A 24,112-nucleotide genomic window follows, 5' to 3' on the forward strand; every position below is an offset into this window, starting at 1 on the left:
TGTGAGGGAAGCCAGGGGCAGGGACCCCGATGTCAGGAGCGGGGCAGGACCAGGCGGCCGGAGGCAGAGGGAGCTGCGGGCAGAGCTGCCGGGCAGGAAGGAGCAGCAGAGGCCCGGCACAGCAGCTGTGAGTGAGGCAGCTGGGCAGGAAGGGCCCGGAGCCCAGCCAGCCTCGCTGTGCTGCCAGCAGCCACGGGCGGCTGGCTGAGCTCGTCTGAGGGCAGCAGCGGGGCCTCTGCATTCACCCTCATGGGGATCATGTCTATTAGCTCCCATCCGAGCCATTGCCGAACACCCCGGCTATGGAGCCTCTCCCGGGTTAGGTAGTGGCGAGTCCAGGCCCTGCATGCACCACAAGCATCACCGCAGTATAAGTCAGAAGGCAAAGTCAGGTTTTCAAAGTCCAGAATAAAAGACGCCGTTAAGAATGTATAAATTACCTGTACCTTTGGCTCAAGGCTGCAAGCTTTGATCAAATATTAAATATATAAAGCAAGTGCTTGAGAAGCACCGTAAGTTATATTTAAAAAAAAAAAAAAAAAAAAAGGCAACAAAACCCCAGCTCATTCAGTAGTCAGTAGCAATTCTCTTGTAGTTTAATCTGCACACGATTACTACAGATCAGTGAGTACCAAAAAGGGACCGGTACCTGCTTTGTAAGTCGTTCAGGTGCAATTTGCCTACATAATGGGTGGCTGATGAGACAGTGATGATCCTAGCGTTGTGGCTGTGCGTTCCTGATTGCTTCAGCGTGTCCAAGAGGAGGTTAGTCAACAGGAAGTGTCCCAAGTAGTTCAAGCCGAAGTGCTCCTCAAACCCATCCTCCGTCTTCCTTTCAGGGACCAGCATCACCCCAGCTAGAGGAAAAAGTAGAGGTAAAACCCATTGATTTATTTCAGAGGAGCAGCAAGGTAGAAAGAGTACAGATCTCCTCCTGCAGAGGGTAAACACAGCATTTAGAGCAGTGAGTGACTGGCGAGGGCATGTAAAGTCGACACTGATTGATTCCTGACAAGGAAATATCTAAACCCCCACTCTGGTTTCTTTATCCAGATAACGTGCTGATTGACTGTCTCTCTCCCTCCCTGCAGGACTGTGAGCTCATCTGTGAAAACTGTTTTCAAGAAGTGGGAGCTGGGCGATCCCAACAACATTCTCTCCATCAAAGCTCTGAGCAGTGGAGACAAGACCAGGCTAAGCAGCAGACCTGCTCCCCCAGACAGCTTTCTCCTGGGTCCTGTCTGGAGTTTAAAGCTTTGGTGAGTCCTCATCAGAAATCTGCAACTTTTGTCTCTCTGGTGTGGGTGAGAACAGATGTAGTAAATTTACCCAATATATCTTAATTACCATGCTTACAAGCAGCTGCATATTGAAATTAGGTTTTCAATGCTTATTTTGGCAATATTTTTGCATAAATTTCCACAAACCACAATTTTCAAACTCAGTGTCTAAAATAAGTATCCTCAACCTCAACATGCAATGTTGATTTCAGCATCTTACAGAGAATTCTGAGCTCATGCATAAATTATATCATGTATTGAGGCTGAGGGATAGTTACCCTGCTCAATTATAGCATAGACTCGAATGCTATAAATTATTCTTATTTTATTAAAATTTAATTACTGTACAAGTGGACATGACCTTTGTCATTTAAATGTAGATGGACGTAACTCATGGAGAATCCTGTTACAGGATGCTTCTCTCTAACACCCACAAATATGATACAGCAGAAAGGCCACCTCTGCACTCAAGACATGAAAGCATGTCAGCTTAATTCTCATACTACTTCACGTGCCCACTAAAAAGCCTTTAACATCCCATTCCCTGATGTCAGCCTGACCTGATTGTTGCACATTAAATGACCATTTTAAATTGCACATGCTGTGCATCTACATCACTGCTTTGGGGGTTCCTGCCACCTGACAGTCCTGCTTTGTTGCTGCCTCTTGGGCCAAAGGACAGGTACTTTTGGGATCTCTTTTAGTATGGCAAACACCCATAGGGATTCACCTGAGAAGCAGTGGGAGGGGAAGAAACTCAAAAAGACCACAGAGAAGATAAAAGGTTTGGGTACAACACAGCGTGCCTGCAAATGGAGTACTTCAGACCGAACACGAACGAGGCTGACTGGTGGTACAGTGAAAAGAAACACAACACAAATTACATGAGGAGGCTCCACAAAAGCTCTGATTAGCATCTCCCTATGTCATTTACTGCTGTAAACTGTGTATAATATAATCTGTAACAGTGGCTGGGACTGCGAACTGGCATGAAGGTTATGGACAGATGCAAATGTGAGACAAGCCCAGCTGTGACTTAGTCTTCTTTTCTGGGAAGAAGAAAAGGATGGGAATGGCTTAGGGATGGAACAAACCCCAAGCTCCCAGACCAAGTCTCAGCCTGCTACAGTGCAAGTTTTAGCACAGACAGAACTCAGCATGAGCTGTTGGAGGGCAGATGGAAATATTGCTGCATCTCTGAGCACCAGGGCTAGTACAAGGAAATTATTTGCATATCTCTGAAGCCATCCTGCCCTCCAAAGCTCTGACACTTGGAAAAGGTGAAAGGAAGCAGTTTGCCAGAGTTCTGTTTACAGCAACACTAGTAAAATACAAGCCCAACAAAGGCAGCCAAAATAAAAGAGCTCCGGCACAGCAAGGCTGATCTGCACGCCAAATGCTGCTTCTGCATCTGCTGGGATTGCTGCAGGGCTCAATACAGGACCCCTCCATGCACGGACACACTTCTGTTGGTTGAGTCAGATGGAGGGATGGAGAAATTTGTCCTGAGAGAAGTGTGTTAGACAGCTGCTGCAGCCGTTCAGCTTTGCATCATGACCAGCAGGCAAACACAGGGAGGCTGCCACCGCTCACATCAGCCCCGAGGATGCCTGTGCCACAGCAACCTCACCCTCGACCTCCAGAGAGGCACAGGATTTCAAGAGCACATAGAGGCTTTGCCCTCCACCCCAATTAGTCTCCACCATCTGTGCTGTACATCCTGGAAGCAAAAAAACAGATCTGAGCTCAGGTCAGGAGATAGAAAGAATTTTCATTTACACAATGCACAACTGTAAAAATACACACTCCCCAATATTCTTTTGCTCATTCTTCAGGAGCATCCCCTGAACATAAATTTTGGTCAAGTCCTTGAGGAGGTACAATCACCTTTGCCTGCATCTGATGCTACTACAATTCCCTTTTTGTCTTGCTCAAATAATGTTAAGCCAAAACACCTTTGAAAGACTTTTTTATTTTTATTTTTTTAAAAGGCTCTGATCTTTCAGATAGTTCATATCAAGGCTGCCAAAATAATCATGTCCTGTAGTTTGAGGGCAGTTTCTCTTATTTGAGGAAAAGCCATTTTTAATTCACTAAAAGTGAGCATACAGAGGAATACCCAACAGGCAACTGAACCTGTCTCCTTCCTTAACAAAAGGGAAAACCTTGTAAGTGTAGTAGCAAGCTCCCTTTTTTAAATTATTAACTACCTAACATTCAGTAGGCACTATTGACTATAGACCACAGTGGCATACTATTTATTTTCTCTTATCCAGAAACATCATCAGCTTTACTAAAGGTCCCAAATGTTAACTCAAAAATGAAAGCTGGTTATACTTTTAATTGCTTGAATTAATCCAACACTTCTTGAAAATGAAATGTTAACAAATTCCTTGTCTTTTCATTGTAAACTGATAATGATTGTGTTTATTCTTCTTGTATGCAATCCAAACAACTTAGTATCTTTCTTATTTTAATTATCAATAGTCACCCTTATAATTTTTTCGGAGTGTATGTGAAATTTGAAGTGGCAGCACACAAACCATTAATGCCAAACACCTCAGTTCTGATATAACCTTCTTATATGTTTTTCCCTGTGATTTAGCTGGATTGTTTCCAGAAGATTCCGTTTTAAAATATCACTGATAACATCATGGCATAAGAAAATGAATAACTAAACTGAACATGAGCTTCTACTTTGTAATTGATTAGCTGTTGCTGAAATGTTCTGGCAAAAGATAGTATGGGAACAAAAAACTGACTAAACAAAACATGGATGTGTGATTGTTCAGAGGTAGAAATAAATTAGAATAAGGAAAATATTTTTTCTTCAAAACTATGCTGAACAACTATTCTTATAGATATAGGAATACATTCCAGTGTGCTGCAGTTCTGCATTTATTGTAATATGTTCAAATTATGCACATTTTTAATTAGCTTTAATGGATAACAAAAATTATATTCTTTTTTAATTCTATGACTAGCCAGTGATCATATTTCTCACTCAAAGAATGAATACATTCCAAGAGGGCTGTTTTTGTAAGCAGGAATTTATGATAATTTTCTATAAAAGTTTTAATGAAATTCTTGGTTTCTGATCCATCTTATGTAATTTAAAGAACAAAATGGATCTGACACTGCATGCAGCATAACAAAAATTTTTATGATAGTTATAAATATTATAGGCTAGACATACCCCATTTTTTATGGAATTATGCAGGAGAATTTGCACTATTCCTGCTCGTACTGCAGATGATGACAAATATTGCTCTAATGCCCATACCTCCCCCTGCAAAGACATCCTTCATCTCCATTATAAAATGTGTTTTAAGAGCTGTAAAAACACAAATATTTCACTCATCTGGATTTATTTACAGAGAGCTACTTGGTGGTTTTTAAAGTCAGTTCACTCAAACTCACTGCAAAATAAAAATTTAAAATCTCTTTTTCATATACAGAACAAACTGCCTTCCCAGCCAGACTCACAGAAGACAGTTTGGAGGCAGATCCCCCTCACACAAGTTCTTTTATCTCCAGACAGCCAAAGGCTGGGGAGATAAATCAATAGGTCAGCCACAAACACTTACACGTAACACTTTCACTGCAGGAGGTGAACCTTTATAATCACATTCACCCAATTCTTGTTATTTGCAAGAAAGAGATACATATTGTACCAAAAATGTTCCCAAGAGGAAAAATTAGGAGACAGTTACTTCCTCTAAAGCACAAAACCCTTCCTCTGTACTGGCTTTGCACTGTTTTAGCTGATGCCTTTAGCATCATTTCCAATCCCAAAAGTGCAGGCACATGGGGCAACCCACTCCACAGAATGTCAAAACTGTTCTGTTCTGCACACCCCTGCAACAAAACACCTCTGGGTGTAACTACATGTGAAATAGCATAGCCCACTTCTCACCTGAACAGAAGAGCCATACAGCAGCATGCCCTGGCAAGGCTGCCTATACCAGATTGCTTGTTCCACCTTGTTCAATTGGGCTGTGCAATCCCAGAGTACACCTGCCCTGTAGGTCTCTTCTGGCTAGTGGGTAATGAGAACATGTCATGCCTTATTGTAAGAATTGCCCCCATTGCTTACTGGAGGCACAACTGTGCCACATGACTACTTCTTACAGGTACCGCTTCTTACTGCCAGGTCTGTGCTGAAGAGCAGAGGATTTACAGCACTGCTGGAAAAGCTGTGACATAGCTGCTTACTAAGCCACATCCCTAACCCAGACCCCAGTGCTGCAGGTATGCCACATGTCTATTGGTATCCCAGGAAAGTCTTCTGAGTCTCAACAGGACCACACAGAGAAGCCAGATTAACAGTGTATGAGAAATGAAAAGATAAAAATCCTAACAGTTCAGAAGAAAAACACAAAAACACGAATTAAACTTGGTGCATCTTTCCAGTGCTATTGTCTCATTCCCTGTCTTCCCAGAGGGAGCTTAGACTCTTGCATTTCCTAAGATAATTTGGAGCTTTTTATATGTGTGTATGCAATTTTCCAAAGCCAAATGGGAGGAAAATGAAGCAAAGCAAAGAACTTTTACCCCATGGCATGACAATGACACCTGGATGACACATAGATACCACTCCTATGCATGTGACCCTTGGGGAGATGCAAAGACACCTGTTTGTCTGGCATCAGTGCTGGAACAATGTCTGTGCATGGACCTTTCCTGGAAGGTATTGGCCACTGTAAAACAGGTTTGATAAAGGACAGGGACTGAGCCTGGTTGGGGAGAAGAACCATCTCCAGAGGATTAGGTCCCTCCTGTCTCATCCCAGGACAACTTCTCCATAAGGGTCTGCCTGAGCCTCTGCTCCAGCACTGAACAAGTTCCCATGAGCTCTCACCTCCTTCTCCCTTCTCCTAGGACGCTCTGCACCACCCATTGCCTTTTCTGATTACCTTTCCTGACAGCTTCCTCAACTCCCTGTGCTGGGCAAAATGCATGGCCATGATGAACCAACGACAGTGCTCTGCTTCCCAGCCTCCCCTGCTCCCTTACCCCCACAGTCCAGTGATCCTATGCTGATCTTATCAAGGAACTGCATGTGTTCAGGAAGGAGGGGCTGTTCAGCCTCAGACATGCATATCAGCTCCATCTACCTCTCTGCTTCTCTGCAAAAGGTAAGTTCCTTCTCCCTAATTCTCTTACCCAGCCGTTGTGGGTAGCTCCTTTGTGTCTCAATCGCACATCACTCGGCACCCTACAGGCATTTGCCTGTCACACACCTGGCTCACCCTCCCCTCTCTGCTGAGGCTTGTTTCCTGCTGGAGCCATGATCTGTGGCTCTGAGGCTCCTTCCAGCTTCTCCATCCCCACTTCAGTATCAACCATCTGCGACTAACTTACAAGTTTTCTGTGTACAAGTTACAGAGAAATGGGTGATCAAGCAGAAGAGAGGTTCAAACCCCTCCTCCACCAGGAGCAATAATTCTCATCTCTATTAAATATCAGTAAACTTGCAAGTAAGAGATCAGTCAAGAGTGCCCTCATGGAGAAAAGTTTCAATCACATAGTACCCAACAGAGACTCGAGTCCTCAAGGTTAAGGCCTCAATCCTTGTGAATTACACGGTGTCTAAGCCTTTCCAGCCACTGACTGAGACATCTTCTACATTTCAGACATACCTAATGACTCTCTTCATCCTCACTACCCACCCAAGCTCTACCTCAGCATTTGCTCTCTTATTAATTTTCTGATATTTAACAAGAATATATGCTATGTTCATAGTTTAATTCTCTGTAAAAGCCTTTTAATCAGAAAATTCAAATGTTTAGCAATCAAGGTTTCTGTCATCCTGACAGTTCCCAACTAACTGTCTTATTCCATCAACTCTTCACAGTCTTTTGAAGAGTTTTTTCTCTTCTGTCCCATTTTTTGTGGGACAGAAACTTGTCACAGAGATCATGGAACACTGTGGACAGTGGAGAGCCTGGAGGAGTCTGAAGTGAGACCTGGTGCCCATCTCCACCAGCTCAGAGGCAACCACGAAGAGCAGATGGAATGCTGGTGCCCAGTCTCAGTGCTGGTGCATTTGTCTGTATGCAGCACCTCCCACCACAGCTCAGGGTTGTGATTCGAACAGAAAGACCTGCTCAGGCTTGACTCAGAATATTCTTGGTACAGGCAAAATACTCCATGAGGAGCACATGAAAGCTGTCTTCTTAAGTGCAGTCCTTAGCAGGCTTCTGACTTGAAGCACAGGGGAATATTCCATGTGTCACAAAAGATGCAACCACCACTGACACAAAGGCAAGATCTTGTCTGCATTCAGTTCCACACTATGTGATAACAACACAGACTTTATGAAAAACCTTGCCATGATTTTTGACATTAAAATAACTCCTAAGATGTTTGTCTTATTGTTGCTGGAAACAGATAAACTGTTTGATCTGGCATTAGAAAATGAAATAAAGAAAAAAAAGTCAGCCTAAGGCAAATACTTGGCATAGAAACTCTTAGCCCAAGCACTAACAGTTTGGCTAAGTGGAAAGGAACTGAAAACTGAGTAATGTCTACTGCTGGTGCTCCCAGACCCACCTATAATGTTCACAAGGGAGAAGTGTATTAGCTCTGCCAAAGAAGATAAAGTGGTGTGTCTTTCCAGAAAAAAAACAAGTTCTTAGTTTCTCAGTAGGTTAAAGCGAAGAAAAGGAAAAAATGCAGACAATCCACATTCAAGGACTGTGAGAATAACCAAACCTTGGTAGGTACAGAACAAAACTGAACCAGCTGTAACACCTCCGTAAGAACAGATTCATATTCTGAATCAATGTCACACCACTACACGTGAGCACAGCACAAGCTAGATCCTTGGAAAATGTGTCAGTTAAAAAAAGTAAATACATTCCATAACCAAGGTTCTGATTTTACGCTAAAATAAATCAGAGCATTCCTAATTAGGTCTGGTTCAAAAAAACCCTTTGTCTCCTAAAAATATGCTCAGTAACTGTTTGGTTATTTGAGTTGGCACAATGGTGAGTCAGCCCACTCACAATCAGAAAATAAGAAAGTCAGTCACAGCTTTCTAATTCAATAGGATATTCTCTCAGAAGTAAAACGTTTCAGTTTGCAATTTGTATAAAAAATACTTTTACCTAAAAGCTATGAAAGGATTAAGTAAAAATAAAACATGGCTCACTTCTGCCTTTCAGAAAAGCCAATGCCAAATGTTCCACACACTTAAGTAGAACCAGTTGGGTTTCCTAATCCATCAATGGCTGAATTTTGTAACTGTCCTCTACTGATAAAACATTCACTTTCAAGACATAAAAGCAAATGGGTCAAAAACCTGCAACATGTGGAGCCAGAGATATTTCGCCTTTCACAAAGTGTTTGATATTACAGACAGAGAAAAAAGCTTTGGAAATAATCAGAAAGACAAAGATAATATCAAACAAAAGTCAGGATTTTCATGAATGAAACCCTTACAGTTTGAAAGCCAGAAGAGTCTAAGGTTACCCCTCTAACTTATTAGTTCTTCCAATAAAAAATAAACCTTTTATAGGAAATCTGACATCTTCTTGCAAGATACATAAAATTCTGGCAGACTAAAGTGCTGTCCAAGTATAATGAAATCTCTAGCTGACGACTGCTGCTAAAAGTTCATATGGCAGATAAATGTTGGCATTGCACAACCCTCATTTGCTCTGAATGAGCCAGGCTGGATACTGTCAGCAGTGTCATGGTGCTCTGACACGTGTGCCCAGACAAGTTACTCCCAATACCCAAGGCACCTAATACCTGTGGAGAGCAGTGTGTGAGTAGACAGACTCCCCACAGTCAGCTCTCTTAAAAGGTGATCTCTCCTGAAAAATCTGAGAAAATGGCACCTGTCATGCACTGAACTTTGTAAAAAAAAAAACCCAAAAAAAAGGCTCTCTGAGTTTCTTCTGATTTCTAATTTTAGAACAAATTAATACTGCATGTTAAGGTCCTTATGAATCTTTCATTTTTTTCTTACCATACATGGAAGATCCATTGAAAACCAGTCTCTCCACCACCTCAAATTAACTTTTCCAGGTAAAACCGTCTCCCAGAGGCCCAGCTCTTCCATGATATCTAGTACTTATCATCCATGACTTACAGGTAAAGGCTATTTGCTCTTCTGCTCATCCCCTTCTCTCTTTGTCCCTGTCCCTCTATATCTTTTCCACCACAGCTTTGCTTGGGTATTCCTCTAATTTGTCTTTGAGGAAGGATAAACGTGATGTTGTAAGCAAGACACTGGAAGAACTTTAATGAGATATCATATCCTGAGTTCACCACAGCTTTCCTGTGTGGCTGGAGGAGAAGCATTAATTTCAACGAAATCCAAGTTTCACTGGAGTAACAACAACCCTCCTCACAAACTTTGCCTCAAGCTCTTCTGCAGTGAATTTCCACATCTCTGAGGTTTCTTTCCTTTTCATCAGAACAGTCAGTGTAGCCTGAAGCTTCTACGGGCAAAGGAGCTGGCTCTTACTTAATCCAGTGGGACAGGATCTTTCCAAAGATCCCACTGTGATAATTTCAAACTATTTAACTATTAGTGAATTCAACTTATAAATATAACCTGTGAATAGGTAAATATGTATAGAATTGTTTGCATTTGATACATGCCCTTGTTCCCAGCCCTCAAATTTCATTCCTCTTCTGAAGATCTGATCCTGCAAATACTCAAACACAAGAATAATTTAATATATGACCAACCATGACAGCATCCATGGGACTATTCAAAGGACTCCTGGCAAAGGATTATGACTGACCTGCACATCTGGATTGTGTGTAGGTAGCACCAGAAAATATATATATTTCATGTATTCAGCTACTGATACAGCTTTTAATGTGCTCTAGGAACTGAACAGGTAAGCTTATACAGACTTATTCATTCTATCAAGAGACTGATAATTTCTCAGATGATCCACAAAGTACCAAATATGGTCATCTGAATTAGCTAGCAGTTCAGAAGTATTGATTTTAAATTTGCTTAGACAGGCTTCAACTTGAAATATAATAACTGTAAACTGTCTGCAATAGGCTAATAATAGCCTGAAATCTCTTAAGTTGGCATTTCATTGTTAATGAGCTAGACAGTGCATTTTTGGCATCCAGAGTAATTCTGGTGTCACTAAATATCTTGTGATTTTTGTGTTGGCTCTATTGGTTTGAAGATCATTAAGTTCTGTAAACAACATACAAGCAAAAGCATTAGCTACAAAGTGCTGAGAAACAGTTCTAGCACACAGAGAAAATTACTGCCTTCAAGGCTAGAAAAAACATCTCTGGCATGAAACTACTGGTCATAGAATTCTACAAAGTGTTTTAGTAGCTGTCCCTTTTTCAACCACAAGAAGACAGCAGACTTTCTAATGCATTTTAACAGCAATGCCATTTTTAGGACTGTATTAAATAATTAACACTAGTGTACATGCTGTAATTTGCTAAATGCTTTTCAGCTGTACAAAGACACAGTTCTTTCCAAAACAAAACTAAAAATTAGCACCCAGTTGCTAATTAGCAGACTAGAAGTCACATTCTTCTGACCTTCTGTCAGATTAAGCTTTCTGCACTGTTTGTACTGCATCCCTCTTTTTGTGGCTCTGTTCAACCATTTAGCTTACTTCTTATTTTCTACAGAAAATGAATTTGTTTTCTATGTCATAGCATTTTTGTCCTTTTAACACTAACACATTATATTAAAAAAAAAAGTTTATATAATACTCTATTTGCATTTTTAATATGTTTTGTTTATTTTAAAAACCAAGAGCTGAGCATGCACATTACTGATGCAAAAAGCATAGTAATGGAAAAACAGGCCCTTATTTGTCAGCTGAAATAATTCGTGCATTCAACCAAATTTTTCCTTTTAAATTAGAAATTAGAAAGTTAAATGTACATGCTAAAATAAGCTATAACAAAAAGAGGAGGTGACTAGTGCAGTAATCTCCATTTAGCTGTATATCTAAACTTTCACATGATTATTGTGGGACCTGGATGTTTAGCTCTAGCAGAATACTTTGAAACTCAGGATTTTAGTATTAATTTAATTTCCAACTAAATCCTTGAGGTAGATAAGGGAGAGAGAGAGAGAGGAAGTGATAAAGAGACATTTTTTCAAAAAAATCACCACTGACCTTAAAAACTGCTGAATTTCATAACAATCTCAGGTTAGACAGGTCAATAATGTAGTATTGATTGTTTATTTAGTAAAGTAATTCACATGAAACCCCTTGTCTTTAATAATATTTCAATGTTAATTTCATAGCTTGCATTCTTGTAGAATGCTGGAACTTCTATCAAGTTATCTTCAAACATTTGGCTTTTTGACAGGTTTGCACAAGTCTTCAATGAATACCTTCACATACATACAGGACACACATTCAAAGAGATAATATGTGGAAAATTCACTAATATATACACAAGATTATATCAAACAATTTAAAAGATTTAGATTTAAGCAATTACATAATTCTAGTATGTAGTACAAAAATTTCAGTGTAACAGTTCTTACATTTTTACACTAAATGTAACAGAGGAGTACAGCCCTGGTAATAAAATGCTTGGTCCTATGAGGACAGAAATAAAAAATTTTACTAGCTTGGTGATAGTTTGATTCAGAACCTCTTGGGATGCATACAAAGTCTGATTTTCAAAACCTGTGGGAAAGGCAACTGTGATGAGCCTTTTGGAGGCTTTTGAGAGAATAGTGTTTCCAGCTCTGCAGTCCATGATGGATTGAATCACCCTCCTCAGTGCCTTGAGACTACATATATACAGAAATATATTTATATATATATATATATGTAAGGCAGAAAGAGGAAGGGAAAGGGAAAAAGAAAAGTCAACCAGATGGCCCAACTAGATAACCCAAGACAGTCAGCACTTGTCTTGACTGTTCTCAGTACTGGTGGTTTTTGCATCAGGCCATTTCTTCTCTATTAGGTATGTTCATTTTTCTCTTATGTAGCGAGGAAACATTTGGGCTTTTACTATGGAACAAAAGCTACTAGTGAAAGTGGGATTTCACTAGTTACAAAACTAAATGCTACAGATTATTTACAACAGCAAATAAAAAAGAACATAAAAAAAATTAAGTTAGGAAAGAGCATTTAGAAGTCGAGTCATTGCCTGGAAGTGGCCAGAGACTCACCTAATTCTATGGGATTCTTTACCTGTACTTTGACCATGATTCTGTTAAGGCCAAAAAATTACTTGAACCATTCATTTCATTGTAGATTCTAAAAGGATTTTTCTCAAACAACAGATTTCTCTTGCCAACTGTATTTGGTAGAAAAAGTATGAGTGAAATCAAATGGTTTTCTAGCAAGTCACAAATACATAGACTGAATCAGGCAAATTTTAGTCTCAAGCTCCTTTCTTAAAAGAAGTTTTGGGCTTATACTCTTTGGTCTTGTAACATATTAGGAACATTAAGAGAACCATTTTCATACAATTTTGTTTCTTGGATAAGAAGACACATTTAATTTTCATCCAACCCAATTCAGCAGCAGCTAGGGTAGAAAAAAATCCTATATTCCACAGGGCTTCCCAGTTGCTTCAGCCTCATCATTTTTCTTCCAACTGTCCTCCAAGCCCCTGCTGACAATGCTGGCTCTGCTCATGCTGAAAACTAGTGCAGGGCAGGGGATGCCTGATTGGTACACAGAATTAAAAATCCCTTTTCACATAAAATGCTTTTTTTTCAAATAGTGTTGTTCCCATCTGTGTAACAGTTTTTACTCTGTATGTTTAAAAGTAAGTCTGGAAAGATTTTGTAACTAGGCTTAAATATCCACTAATTAACTATAAATATGACTAGGCTTAAATACCCACCTCTAATTATTGCACAATTAAAATAATAATGGTAGGCTTGTTTCTCTAATCAAAGAAAAATGAACTCTTAACTGAACATTTCACAAATGTTTCATATCAATCAGCAAATAAAAAACCCTTGAATTTTTATTGCAGTATTTACTTGTGTTACTGAGAGCTCTTTACAGCATCCATGATTATAACAAACCCTTTTATTTACAGCATGTTTGCTCTCGCTAGGATTGAAGAGTGCACAGGAAAACAAAAAATGTTCTCTGGGATGTCTTAATAAAAACATATGTAAATAGTTGGGAAAACAAAAACAGCAGCGTATAAAAGCAGCAAACTTCTAAAAGAAGCCTAAATTGTTGCTGGCAGGTTTTTCCCCTAGTTAAATAGACTGGTGAAAATTCCCCTTTAGGACAGTGCATGCAGAGCATGCATGGTTTCTGGAAGTACAGGCTGGTTTCCAAAACTGTGGCTATAACACAAAATTAGATTGCGAGTATGTGAAGAACAAAGGCTAAAATCCTTAAGAATAATGAGATTTATTTGATAATTGTATGCAAGATAAATATTGTCTTTTTAACTTGTGCTCTGACCACTAAGGATGCAGTTTTATGAACAGCTTTCCAGTAGCAACTGGATCTATGTACTGACTTCTCTGAGATTGCTGCAAAATTTGCCAGATTGTATTTCAGGTGTATTAGACTCCCATCCCAGCTCTTCAGCCACCAGCAGTAAACAAGTCTTTATATGGGGAAAAACATAAGGGGAGAGAAAGTAAATAGAAGTGGAAAGATAGATTTTCTACCAGCATAAAGTACAGCTTCTCTTTCCTTTCTTATTTTTCTTAGAGATGCTCAGATTCTTATATAATTGCATTATTTTTAGTGCTGGAGAGCTAAAAAATCACAGCAAAGGAACCAGACTTGCAACAACATGAGCAGGTGTGGCACTGAAGTGTTCAGACTGCTCACCTGACAATCTCTCAAAAAAAGGCAATTTAACTCTAGAAAGTTAATGCAGCCTTACAGTAACCTGCTGTATGGTTCAGATAATCTATCTGAAATGTGATGTGATAGACGAGACCTCCATTTGTCACATCTTCCTCTGCAGATATGTGAAGAAAAAAACAGAACTCACCATTATTCACCAGGACATGGAGTGGACAATTCTTTGCTCTAAACTGCTGCACAAATTGCCGTATAGACTTCATGGAAGCCAAATCACAGTATAAAAACTCCACTGGAAGAGAAGAGGAAATAAAAACAAAGAAAGTCAATTACAGTGATATGAAACCACATAGACATCAGCAAGGACTCCTGTGATAACATCACTAGTAAAGTAAATTTTTTAAAAGAAAATGGACTTTTCAAAATGATGGGTGAAGCTGGTCTCAGGTTCTTTCTTTCTCCTTCCTCCCTTCATTTCTATTCTTAAAATATTGATTCTTCCCAGAGTGAATATGGGGAAAGTGGCAGTCAGGAGGTGAAGGAGGGCATCAAACGAAGCACACAGGTTTTACCCTATTTTTCTTACTACTGCTACCATTCAGGAAGAGGAGCTACAGTGCTGCAGCACTGAGATGATCAGGACATGGCAGCTGGAAATCAAATGGGGAGAGGGCACATCAGACACTGCAAGGTTTCCCTGTGTTTCTGATGCAAATATGCTGCCCTTTTTTTTTTTCCCAGACTATCTACTGAGTACCTGTGGTTGGAATAGTTTGTAAAACAAGGCTTTATTGCCAGTGGGAGAGATGAGCAGCAGCACACCCTGAACACAGCAACTCTGCTGATCACTAAAAGGAAATAGAGCATTGTAAGTAATGATGTGGTTCCTGTGGACATTCAGGGACATTTGGTGTCCAGGTCACCTGGGAGCAACAACCAGACACGAAAATGCCATTTAAATGTGGGTAAGAGTTGTGTTGACCCTTGGCTTTGGCAATGGCAGTGTGATTTGAGAGGAACATACCTCACATGAATATTGTGGGTGGCATCCTGCCTATGCTGCTGATGTCAGTCAAAGGGCAGGCTGGCAGGGGCAGGGGCTTGGCAATCTGACCTCACCAATGAGATTGCTCAAGGAGCAGGGTGTCAGTGTCTCAAAATGTATTTGATACCAGTATGTCCTTATTTCCATGAAAACGCATATCAAACAAGCATCCTTTTGTCCAAAGCATTACTCAGCCATTGACCTGCACTAGAATGCTGCAAAATTAATTAGTCAAAATAAAAAAAATATTATTTCAATCCCCCAGCAGTTTTAAACCCATCAGGTCTTAAAATTCTTCTGCTGCAGTTGTTCAGCCTTCACCCTGGGCTCTCACAGCACTGCCTCATCGATTGCCTTGCTTTGCATGAAGCTCTGATCAGAGTTATGAAGTGAGAAGAAGCAGTGCGCCCTGCCAACAGCAGTAGCTGTCCCCACACAAACAGTCCAAATTCTTTACAAGCTCTGCAAAGGTGAAAAAGAAAGAAAACTATGACCTCGTCCAACTGTTTTAGCCTTTTAAAAAGTTTATATTGCATGTCTGGCTTTTGGTTTGTTTCAGCATTAGCTATGTTTTAAGGAAGAAAATGGGATGTTGTACCACAAATATTAGTCTCCCTTCTGGTTTCCTACTTGTCACTGTGGGAGCCCAAATCAGCCACCTGTTCTCAACTCCACCCTGAAAAGATACCAGGGCTCTGAGGTGGATTTGCTTGAGCCTCCTCCATGGTGTGAATTTTACAAGCAAGAGCAAATGGTGTTTCAAATTGAGAAAGTCAAACAATACTGAGTAACCTTCTGTGACTAGGTCCATCAGAGAGAAAGGCAAAGGCTGTACAAAACATCTCCCCTTGATCACTGTGTCCTTGCAGGGTGAGCCCTTACTGTCCTGTTTAGTTTCAATGGGCTCCCAGATTTCCCAAGCTCTGCACAGATGCTCAGTCTCCAGGATGGTTTTGGCCATCCCATCAAAGGACTGGGGTTTCAGAGGCTCACCATGTTTTCCCCCCTCCCTGCTGCCCACCCTCCTCCTGCTCCACAGGAAAGAACAGCCATCGCCTTCCTTGCACATGGGTTCCCCCCTCTTATGAAAGAATCAGCCTTTGAAAGATGGGGAAATTAGAGATACAGTTCTTCAAAAATGTCTTTCTGGTAGGAGGATTAAACTATTGGGTAAATAGGCTCCAGTGCAGGCTGTAATAAGAGACCTTTCCTCTTACTCTCTTCCCTGGTCCATCAGGGATGTTTATCCTGTCCCTACCAAGACTCTGAGCTATACTGCCTCTTTATAGTGTGTCAGTAGTGTAACAGACTAGGAAGGCCTGCAGGCACAACAACAAGATAAATAAAAGAAAAATATTCACAACTGTTATTTGATTCGTTTACAGGAGAACAGTTTCTTTAGTTCCCTTAGTATGAGGCATTAATAATCCTTATATATATTTGGAACCTAGACTGTATTAGTCCTCTGAAATTGTCTTAGTGAATGTATATAAATTATTCAGTGATCTTTTCCATTAATAAAAAACAAACAAACAAACAAATAAACAAGAATGCTTAGATTCCAGTTATGAGAGAGTGTAATAGATAGTGTCCAAATGTAAGATAGTGTAAATACATTTTTTCAAAGTGACTCTAAAGTTATACCATTTCAACAACACTGTTCCCCATGAATAGAAGTGGAAAATTTCTTGATCTCTCTGCAGACCTTTAGGTGCTCAGCAATTTTCTTTAATTTCATTGAAGGCCTGCACATGGAGATGGTAAGGAAATGTAGAAGTTATTAACTTCTATCAATGAAGAGAGCTGCTCAGGCCATTCCTCCTGTGGCCTAGCCATTGTATAAAACCACAAGAATGGCACTGTAGTTCCTCAGATATCCAAAACCTGATCATAGTAAGTTATTAATAATTTGTGCAATAATGAGTGGAGTGAAGACCTAGATGAAGATTTATCCTGACTCTGCTGTTGTTCTACTTCATTAGGCAGCTCATCAAGAAAAGAGATTAGGGAAAGTATGATCTGCTTCTTAGGAGGCAACTCCTCCAATGGAGGAGTCACTTTCAATAAAGAAATATTTATCTTGGTACAGGAGGCATTAGGCCTTCATTAGCTGTGGTATTTTGTGGCACGGTGCAGGCTCCAACCCCTTGTTCATCACCAGTACGGACTCTGACACGTTATTGACTCTATTGCCGCTACATATGCAAGAAAAACAGACCTCTGAGGACATCCACTAAACTAAATTTTAATCTCTTCCCTTATCTGACCTTGCATTGCCAACAAGAATGGTGGTTAATGCTTGCCAAGGGAGTGATTTTTAGCCTGACCAACGCAGTCTCATTTTTCCCCATAATTAACTTTTTGTTGCAGCGTCTGATCTTCCCTCCCTTAATTTTTCAGTTCTGCACAACAAATGCTATCCTTCATTATATCTGTTCAGTGCCCATACTAATGGCACACTAGGCCAAGGCTGTCATTACCAAACTTATTTACTTGCTTACTTGGAAAGCATGTCACCATATTCAGTATTTGTAAAGCACTTGCCATCAGAAGGTTGGAACAGGTTTCAGAAAGGAAAACAAACAAACAAATCCACCCCCAAACTTTTCTTTCTGCTCACAGGGCAGAAACATTAACAGCCAGAGTCCCTGTTGGTGCTTATTCATGCGTGGCGGCTCTTTGCTGGGGAGGTGGGTTCGCTGGTGCCTCTCCCCTCGAGAAACTGTGCCAAAATGTGACTCCAAGTCGTGTGCTGACTCAGAGGCAGGGCCTTGATCAGAAACTTAGCTTCTTCTTTGTCCCATGGTGATTTTTTAAATCAGTGTACTGAAGAACTACAAGTTAGAAGCTAAGAAAAATGGTAAGATTTTAGAATATTTTGAAGCATGCAAAAATATACTAAGCAAAATATACTAAGCATGACAATTTTTTAGATGCCTTAGTTAGAAAAGACCAGTGTTTAATAATGTGAGCAAATGACCAAACTGGATTGTGAACTTAGAATGTAACTTGAATTACTTCATGGAAACAAAAATGGCAATGTTTTTCCATATAAGATAGGTATGAGCAAAAAGAAGATGTTCATTAACAGCAAGAAAATTGTAACATGCCAAAATTCTTGTCTTTTACCACAATAGTGGCCTTCTGTTTTAGAGTTTAATAATCTAATAAGTTTTCAAAATTGGTTCTTTTCATTTTCTGTATGCTATTAAGTACAAAAATGGAGAGTAGAAGCTACATACAGAATAAGCTCATACAGAATATCTGCAGGTAATGCTACTGAAGTATTCAAATTTCTAACTTTACCCCAATTTATCTCCCCTTTTCCTGTGTTACTTGCTTTCAGGTACTTCTGTAGTGACAGACATGCCTGTATTTCTTTCTTCAACTGGATGTGTCCTGTGTTCTTATCTAAATAGTTTTTCCAATGAAAGCAGTACATCCATAGCTGTCAGACACTGGCTAAAATTTTCACTCTTAAAAATATTTTTCTATTATTTTATTTTAATTTGATGGCTCAGTTGTCAGAGAGTTATTAGCTTTTGAAATACAGAAGGAGCAAAATTTCCCAAAGACAGCCAGTTACATATGCTATTAACCACATATGAATAGATATGTATACAATGGTGGTACAATTGCTGCTTTCCCTAATTGCTTTCTTTCAAACATGTATCTGCCTGGTGCAGGAACCTTTTAGCCACAGGGAAGTCAGCACAATGTTTTCTGGGTGCACCTCATGAGGCTCATACACACTGGCTGCCACGTGTGACACCGCTGAGCACATGCACTGTGCAGTGCCTGCTCCTGCATTTTACACCTTCTGCTTGCTTGGCCATGGCAACTAAAATGAGAGAGCCTGAATGACTGGCATCTGGTAGCTCCTGACACCCTGAGACACATCTGAGAGCTTTCTGACACCCTGAGACCCACAAAATCCAGGAGTCCCAGCATTAGGAGAGCCTGAGACAGCCCCTAAGATCTCAGACTCCCCTGAGCTTCCCCATTTCTGTCTGCCTGCTTCTTCACACTATTACCACACCTTTCTTCACATTCAGAGTTCCCCTCCTTTACTTTCCACACCAGCACAGTTAACTGTGACTGCACATTTCCTCTGTGTCTGCATCACAGGGCATAAAAAGCATGAAATGAGAATTTCAGTCTGGTATGGAAGGAAAATTCAGAAGCAAAAAAGAATGGACAGATATTTCAGTGAAGGATCAAGGATTGTAACTTCTGAGATATTTACTGATCATCTGAACACAGGAAAATGCAATGTTTTGATTCCCGTAAGGACTACACCACTTAGGCTTGGTTAGATCAGATTAAGATGGCATAAGGCCACCTGCCAAGTACCATTTTTTATTCTAATCTATCTATCTATCTATCTATCTATCTATCTATCTATCTATCTATCTATATCTATATCTATATCTATATCTATATCTATATCTATATATCTATATCTTTATAATATATCTATATATATTTCACCACATTGAAATTTTTATGGACAGCTACAGGTCTGCTTCAGCAGAAATCATAAGTCAAAGGCTTCTTGCTTTTAGTACTTATGCCACAGCAGTTTTCTATTATTTTCAAAGCCTTTGTCTTAAAAACACATGCAGGGGATACATTCTAAGGAAAGCTGCAAGTCTGCCCAGAACTGCAGGGAGCTGAGGACTACAGAAAGGATTGCTTTGCCTGTTTCTACTTGCCACCCATCTATCCAGTGTCTGAAGATAGAAGGAAGAGTTACCTCTTCAGCAAGGAATAAGGGATGCTTCCTAGACAAGGTAATAAAAAACGGTGTTCAGTAGTCAGGTATTCATGTCCAAAAAAGCATCTCCCAGGTACATTGCATTCTGGTTTCTGTATGTCTACAGCAGGGTTATGCTCTGGCATCTGCACAGCAGCAAGAAGAAATGCTGTCCTGCTAACAAACAACTTACCATGATTCTAAGAATGTGGACAGTGCCATGAAGATGTTTATCAGAAAGGACCCTTGATGAGTCAAAAACCTACCATCTGCTAGATGCTGCACTGCAGAGTCAGGGAAGATTTGTCCAAAAGGTGACACATGAAAATGAAGTGGAGCAAACCTCAGGAAAGAAAGAGCTGGGAAGAGAAGAAGACATAAAGCAGCACTGACTGGAGTCCAGTTGCATTTTTTCATCCCGCTGTCCTTGCTGTGAGTGGAAAATGCAAAAGCAGTTCTACACTGCTAACACAAACTTGTGGTTTCACATTCTGCCAGCTGGATATGTGCAGCAGCACAAAAAGTCCCCATCTACAAAACACAACTCCCATGAACAGAATTTTCCTACATTGTCTGGGACTCACACAAGGGCTGTGATGCAAGTTCTGCCCAGACAGGCATGATGACAGAACACTGCATGCTATTCAGGACCATAAAATGCTTACTTTAAAAGGACTTCTCAGTGAACAAAACCAAGCAAAATCCTTCAGGTGAGTAAGGCACGTACCAACCGACTGCATATTGAGCACAACAAGAGATAGCCAACATAAATGCAGCAAGCACAGTGTCTCCTGATTATGCCATGCTCCTGCCTTCACACACTTGATGAGTTCTCTGGCCTCAACACCATAAGAACTATATAATCTCCTCCATTGTGCCTTAGAAACCAAGATTCACAGGGATAAAACATTAACACACAGAAAATCCTAGTATGTGCAATCCTACCCATGGCACCGATTGATGCTTAATTCCAGTTGTGGTTATGGTGACAATTTCCAGAATTTTGGATTCTAGTCCTTCAAATTAGTATAAACATGTGACCTTGGAGCAATGCTTGCTGGGCATTTTATAAGTTCTCCCCAGTATTATTCTCTGTCTTTTATTAGCCTGAATAATTCTGTGGCCCTTTATCAGACCACTGATCTTTCACAGACTATTAACAGAAATAATAAAGCAGGGGTAACTCTAGAGCAGATTTACTGTTCAAGCTGATGCTTGTGATATACCACTGAAGAAGAAGTCAAATAGAAGACATCCATCTGGCAAAGTGTGTGAGTGCAGTGGCACAGATCAAAATAGTGAGCATATTTAAAGATATACCATTTGAGAATTTTTTATATTAAAAGATACACTCACAATTTAAGGCAGCCTAGTTTGTCTGCAGCCTTTCAGCAGGCAAGCAAGAGCACCTAAATTCAGCTGCTTCTTCTCTGAGTCATCCATTCTAGCACCTCTAACTTTAAAGGCAGTATAAAGAGATTGACTTCCTGTGCCTAATGTCAGCCCTTGTAAACAGCCTCCATGTGTCATCTGGACAGTTCAGGGGAACAAGAGGTTTACATCAGTGTTACAGCATAAAGAGAAATCACATTAGGCAAATATTAGAAATTAATGTTGTGGGGTTTTTTTTTGCTTCTGCATGAAAGTGGCACTTTGTGGTGCCATTTCTTAAACACAGAGCTTTACCCCATTGTAATAAAAGAAATGGGTAAAAACATCTTCAGCTGGAAGCTGTTTTGTTTCTCAGAGATGGAAGAATAAAATAAAAAAAGGAATTTGCTTTCAGAAATTGAACAGTCTGCCTTCTCAGTTTCCACAAGAGAAGTGTGTGGCCTAGTACAGTGATCCTTTAACTTGTTACATTCAAGAAACACCCCAGTATCTCTTGTGTACTGGTTAATCAAAATGGACAAGGGAAAGAACTATGTTCTTTTAAGGAAAAGAACAATGTTCTGGTTCCATCACTACCAGCAGCTCCCATTACTGCTGAAATGTCAGCTCAACACAGAAGAGACCCCTGAACAGCTCCACAAAGCACATTGTCAGAGTACTGGGACCTAACAGCAGTACAGAAGGGAGGGAGTCCATCTAATGCAACACAAATGCCCAAGTGTGACTCTGCTGGTTGCAATACCGGGTGGGATGTAATTCAGATATGTTATCTTTTTAGCACAGTTCACACAGGCATGGCATGCCCTGGGTTTTCCAGACATGCAAGCAGCGCCTTACTGTATGTTATCTGACATTTTATGTTCAGTGTGGCCAGAGCTTGAGAAGAAATAAACTACCATCAGCTCATCAAATAAAGTCACCTTGGGAGGTGATGGCAGCAGTGGGATCTACAAGTAGCTCTCAGGGTAGAAAGATTATCTCAGCTTCACATGGGTAAAATTTCCTCGAGATTATTCACTAGGGAGGCTTAGCTTTTTAAGAATAGCAAATATACAATAATAGATACACATAGAATTTCCTCACATGTTTTCTACTCATGAGTTCAGGTGCTCCTTATCCGTGTTTCTTACTGTAGAGGGACAAAGCCCTCTGATATCCTCTTCCATTGCTATGGGAAGACTTTGTTTTCACCCCTCTGAAGAACTTTTTTGGGAACTCCTGTCACCCTTTTGAGTATCTGTGGATGTGCCTCCACATAAGTTGAAAGGAAATTTGACTTTGGCTCTTCATAGGACCATTTAGAGCCCTGTGAAGAAATGGGTTGGAAAATGCCATGGCCACATTAATTTCAGTCTGAGCCTGATAGTCAGAAGGAAAAAAAAAAAAAAAAAAAGGTTGCAGTGAAAATACTTATCATATCTGTTTTGGAGAACTGAGGAAGGCAGCCTTCCTCCTGTTAACAGCTAAGCATGCTTTCTTCCCTCCAGAACAGAAGGATCAAAACCAAAAGGACCTGCCCAGGTAAAATCCCTCTGCTTCATGGGGACAGAAGAGCTCACAACAATCTTCTCAAAATTCATCATTTATAGACAGAAGAGAAGATGGCTTAGAATATCTTCTTTACTATTATTACCCTCATTGCAGGGGGATTGGACTGGGCGATCTTTAAGAGTCCCTTCCAATCCAAACTATTGTATGATTCTGTATACTTTTTTGGATACTTTCTTTATACTGTATTTTCCTCTTGCTCCCTGGTGAATAGATTTTTATATTAAATGTCATTGCTGTATTTTGTGAATTGTAGATATGGGTTGTTTTTTTCTTCTCAGGTGACATTTACTCCTTGGAATGGCTTAACTCTACACTGTGACTTATATCTCATTTAAAACCTAAAAATACATGGCACATATGCGATGAACACAACACAGTGTCCTCTATCGACACTCCTGTCGGGACTGAAACTCAAATGAAGAGCTTCTTGGATGTAATACAGAGTCAAACAGTTAATGAAGGTAAAAGTCACCAAGGCTTATACAAGATGACAAAAGGAGAATGCACTTCAGAGCAAGCTAGGAGCATGATTCTTCCTAGACATTATGCTGAGTCCTCAACTGATTTAAACTGGTGTAGTTTTGCCAAGTATATGGAGCTGTCATTTGCTTCCAGTTTCTCAGCTCTGGATTTGCACATTCCCAATGCATCTTGGGTTGCAAAGCTTCGAAGTTAAAATATCAAATCTCTTGCATGATTTGATGATCAAGGACACACACAGGCATATGAAAGAGAGATGGCAAAATTAATGCCAGAGACCTTTTGCTGGTAGTCTTCTCCTTCAGATTACTTTATTAGATGAGTATTCTGACTAAAACAAGCACCAGATCTCATCTTGAGCTGTTTCTGTCTCAACTTGTAGAACTTTTTTCTGTATAGGCAGCTTACTTTTCACAAGAAATTTAAAAGCATTTATTTATTTATTCAATACATTTTCTCCAAGCTAGCCAAACCCTACCAAATTCAATTCAGTTGCACATTAGATACTTTGCCTGTATCTGTACACCCCTAAATCTTGCTTCCCACAGCCTCCCTAATTTATTTAACTTTTAGTGTGAAAGAAGCACTCATATTCCCAATGCATACGTTTTGGAGGGAGAATCAACATAAACTTCCATGAAAAAAAAGCTGTTCAGGAAGTGAGGGGTTTGCTAAAACGGGGCCTTAATTACAGACACTCACAGAGCCATAATGTTTGTAGAACTGACTTTTTGTTTTAGTTGCTACAATAATAGACCTCCAAATCCAATAAGTCTGCTTTTGGACTGAAATGGCTTAGTGCTGATGATACCCCAGTTCCCACAGTAGCCCAGAACTGAGCTGG

The 24,112-nt window shown here is 40.1% G+C and overlaps 1 protein-coding gene and 1 long non-coding RNA gene across 6 annotated transcripts in view; one reads left to right on the forward strand and one right to left on the reverse strand.

Moving 5' to 3' along the window:
• The window catches only part of DHRSX (dehydrogenase/reductase X-linked), a 161,590-nt gene that overhangs the window by 46,172 nt on the left and 91,306 nt on the right, over positions 1 to 24,112 (reverse strand). For 2 of the 3 annotated variants that reach the window (XM_086880724.1, XM_086880726.1), the window contains exons 4-6: positions 14,235 to 14,336; positions 2,911 to 3,000; positions 650 to 857 (exon numbers count right to left, since the gene is read on the reverse strand). In XM_086880724.1, coding sequence (XP_086736850.1) covers positions 650 to 857; positions 2,911 to 3,000; positions 14,235 to 14,336 — 400 coding nt within the window. The remainder of the gene's footprint in view (positions 1 to 649; positions 858 to 2,910; positions 3,001 to 14,234; positions 14,337 to 24,112) is intronic. The other variant, XM_086880725.1, reaches the window with a different exon arrangement.
• LOC111945675 (uncharacterized) overlaps positions 1 to 24,112 on the forward strand; it is a 38,271-nt gene that overhangs the window by 258 nt on the left and 13,901 nt on the right. Inside the window, exons 1-7 of one of the 3 annotated variants that reach the window (XR_002871760.2) lie at positions 2 to 127; positions 1,092 to 1,259; positions 5,414 to 6,418; positions 14,208 to 14,435; positions 14,786 to 14,912; positions 19,715 to 19,882; positions 19,973 to 21,634. This is a non-coding gene — a long non-coding RNA (uncharacterized LOC111945675). Of the gene's footprint in view, position 1; positions 128 to 168; positions 876 to 1,091; positions 1,260 to 5,413; positions 6,419 to 14,207; positions 14,436 to 14,785; positions 14,913 to 19,714; positions 19,883 to 19,972; positions 21,635 to 23,066; positions 23,250 to 24,112 lie in introns of those variants that run through there. The other 2 variants (XR_015284412.1, XR_015284411.1) reach the window with 2 other exon arrangements.

This window comes from Cyanistes caeruleus, chromosome 3, assembly GCF_971803275.1.
Source record: "Cyanistes caeruleus chromosome 3, bCyaCae1.hap1.1, whole genome shotgun sequence".
In the NCBI taxonomy this organism is placed as follows: domain Eukaryota; kingdom Metazoa; phylum Chordata; class Aves; order Passeriformes; family Paridae; genus Cyanistes; species Cyanistes caeruleus.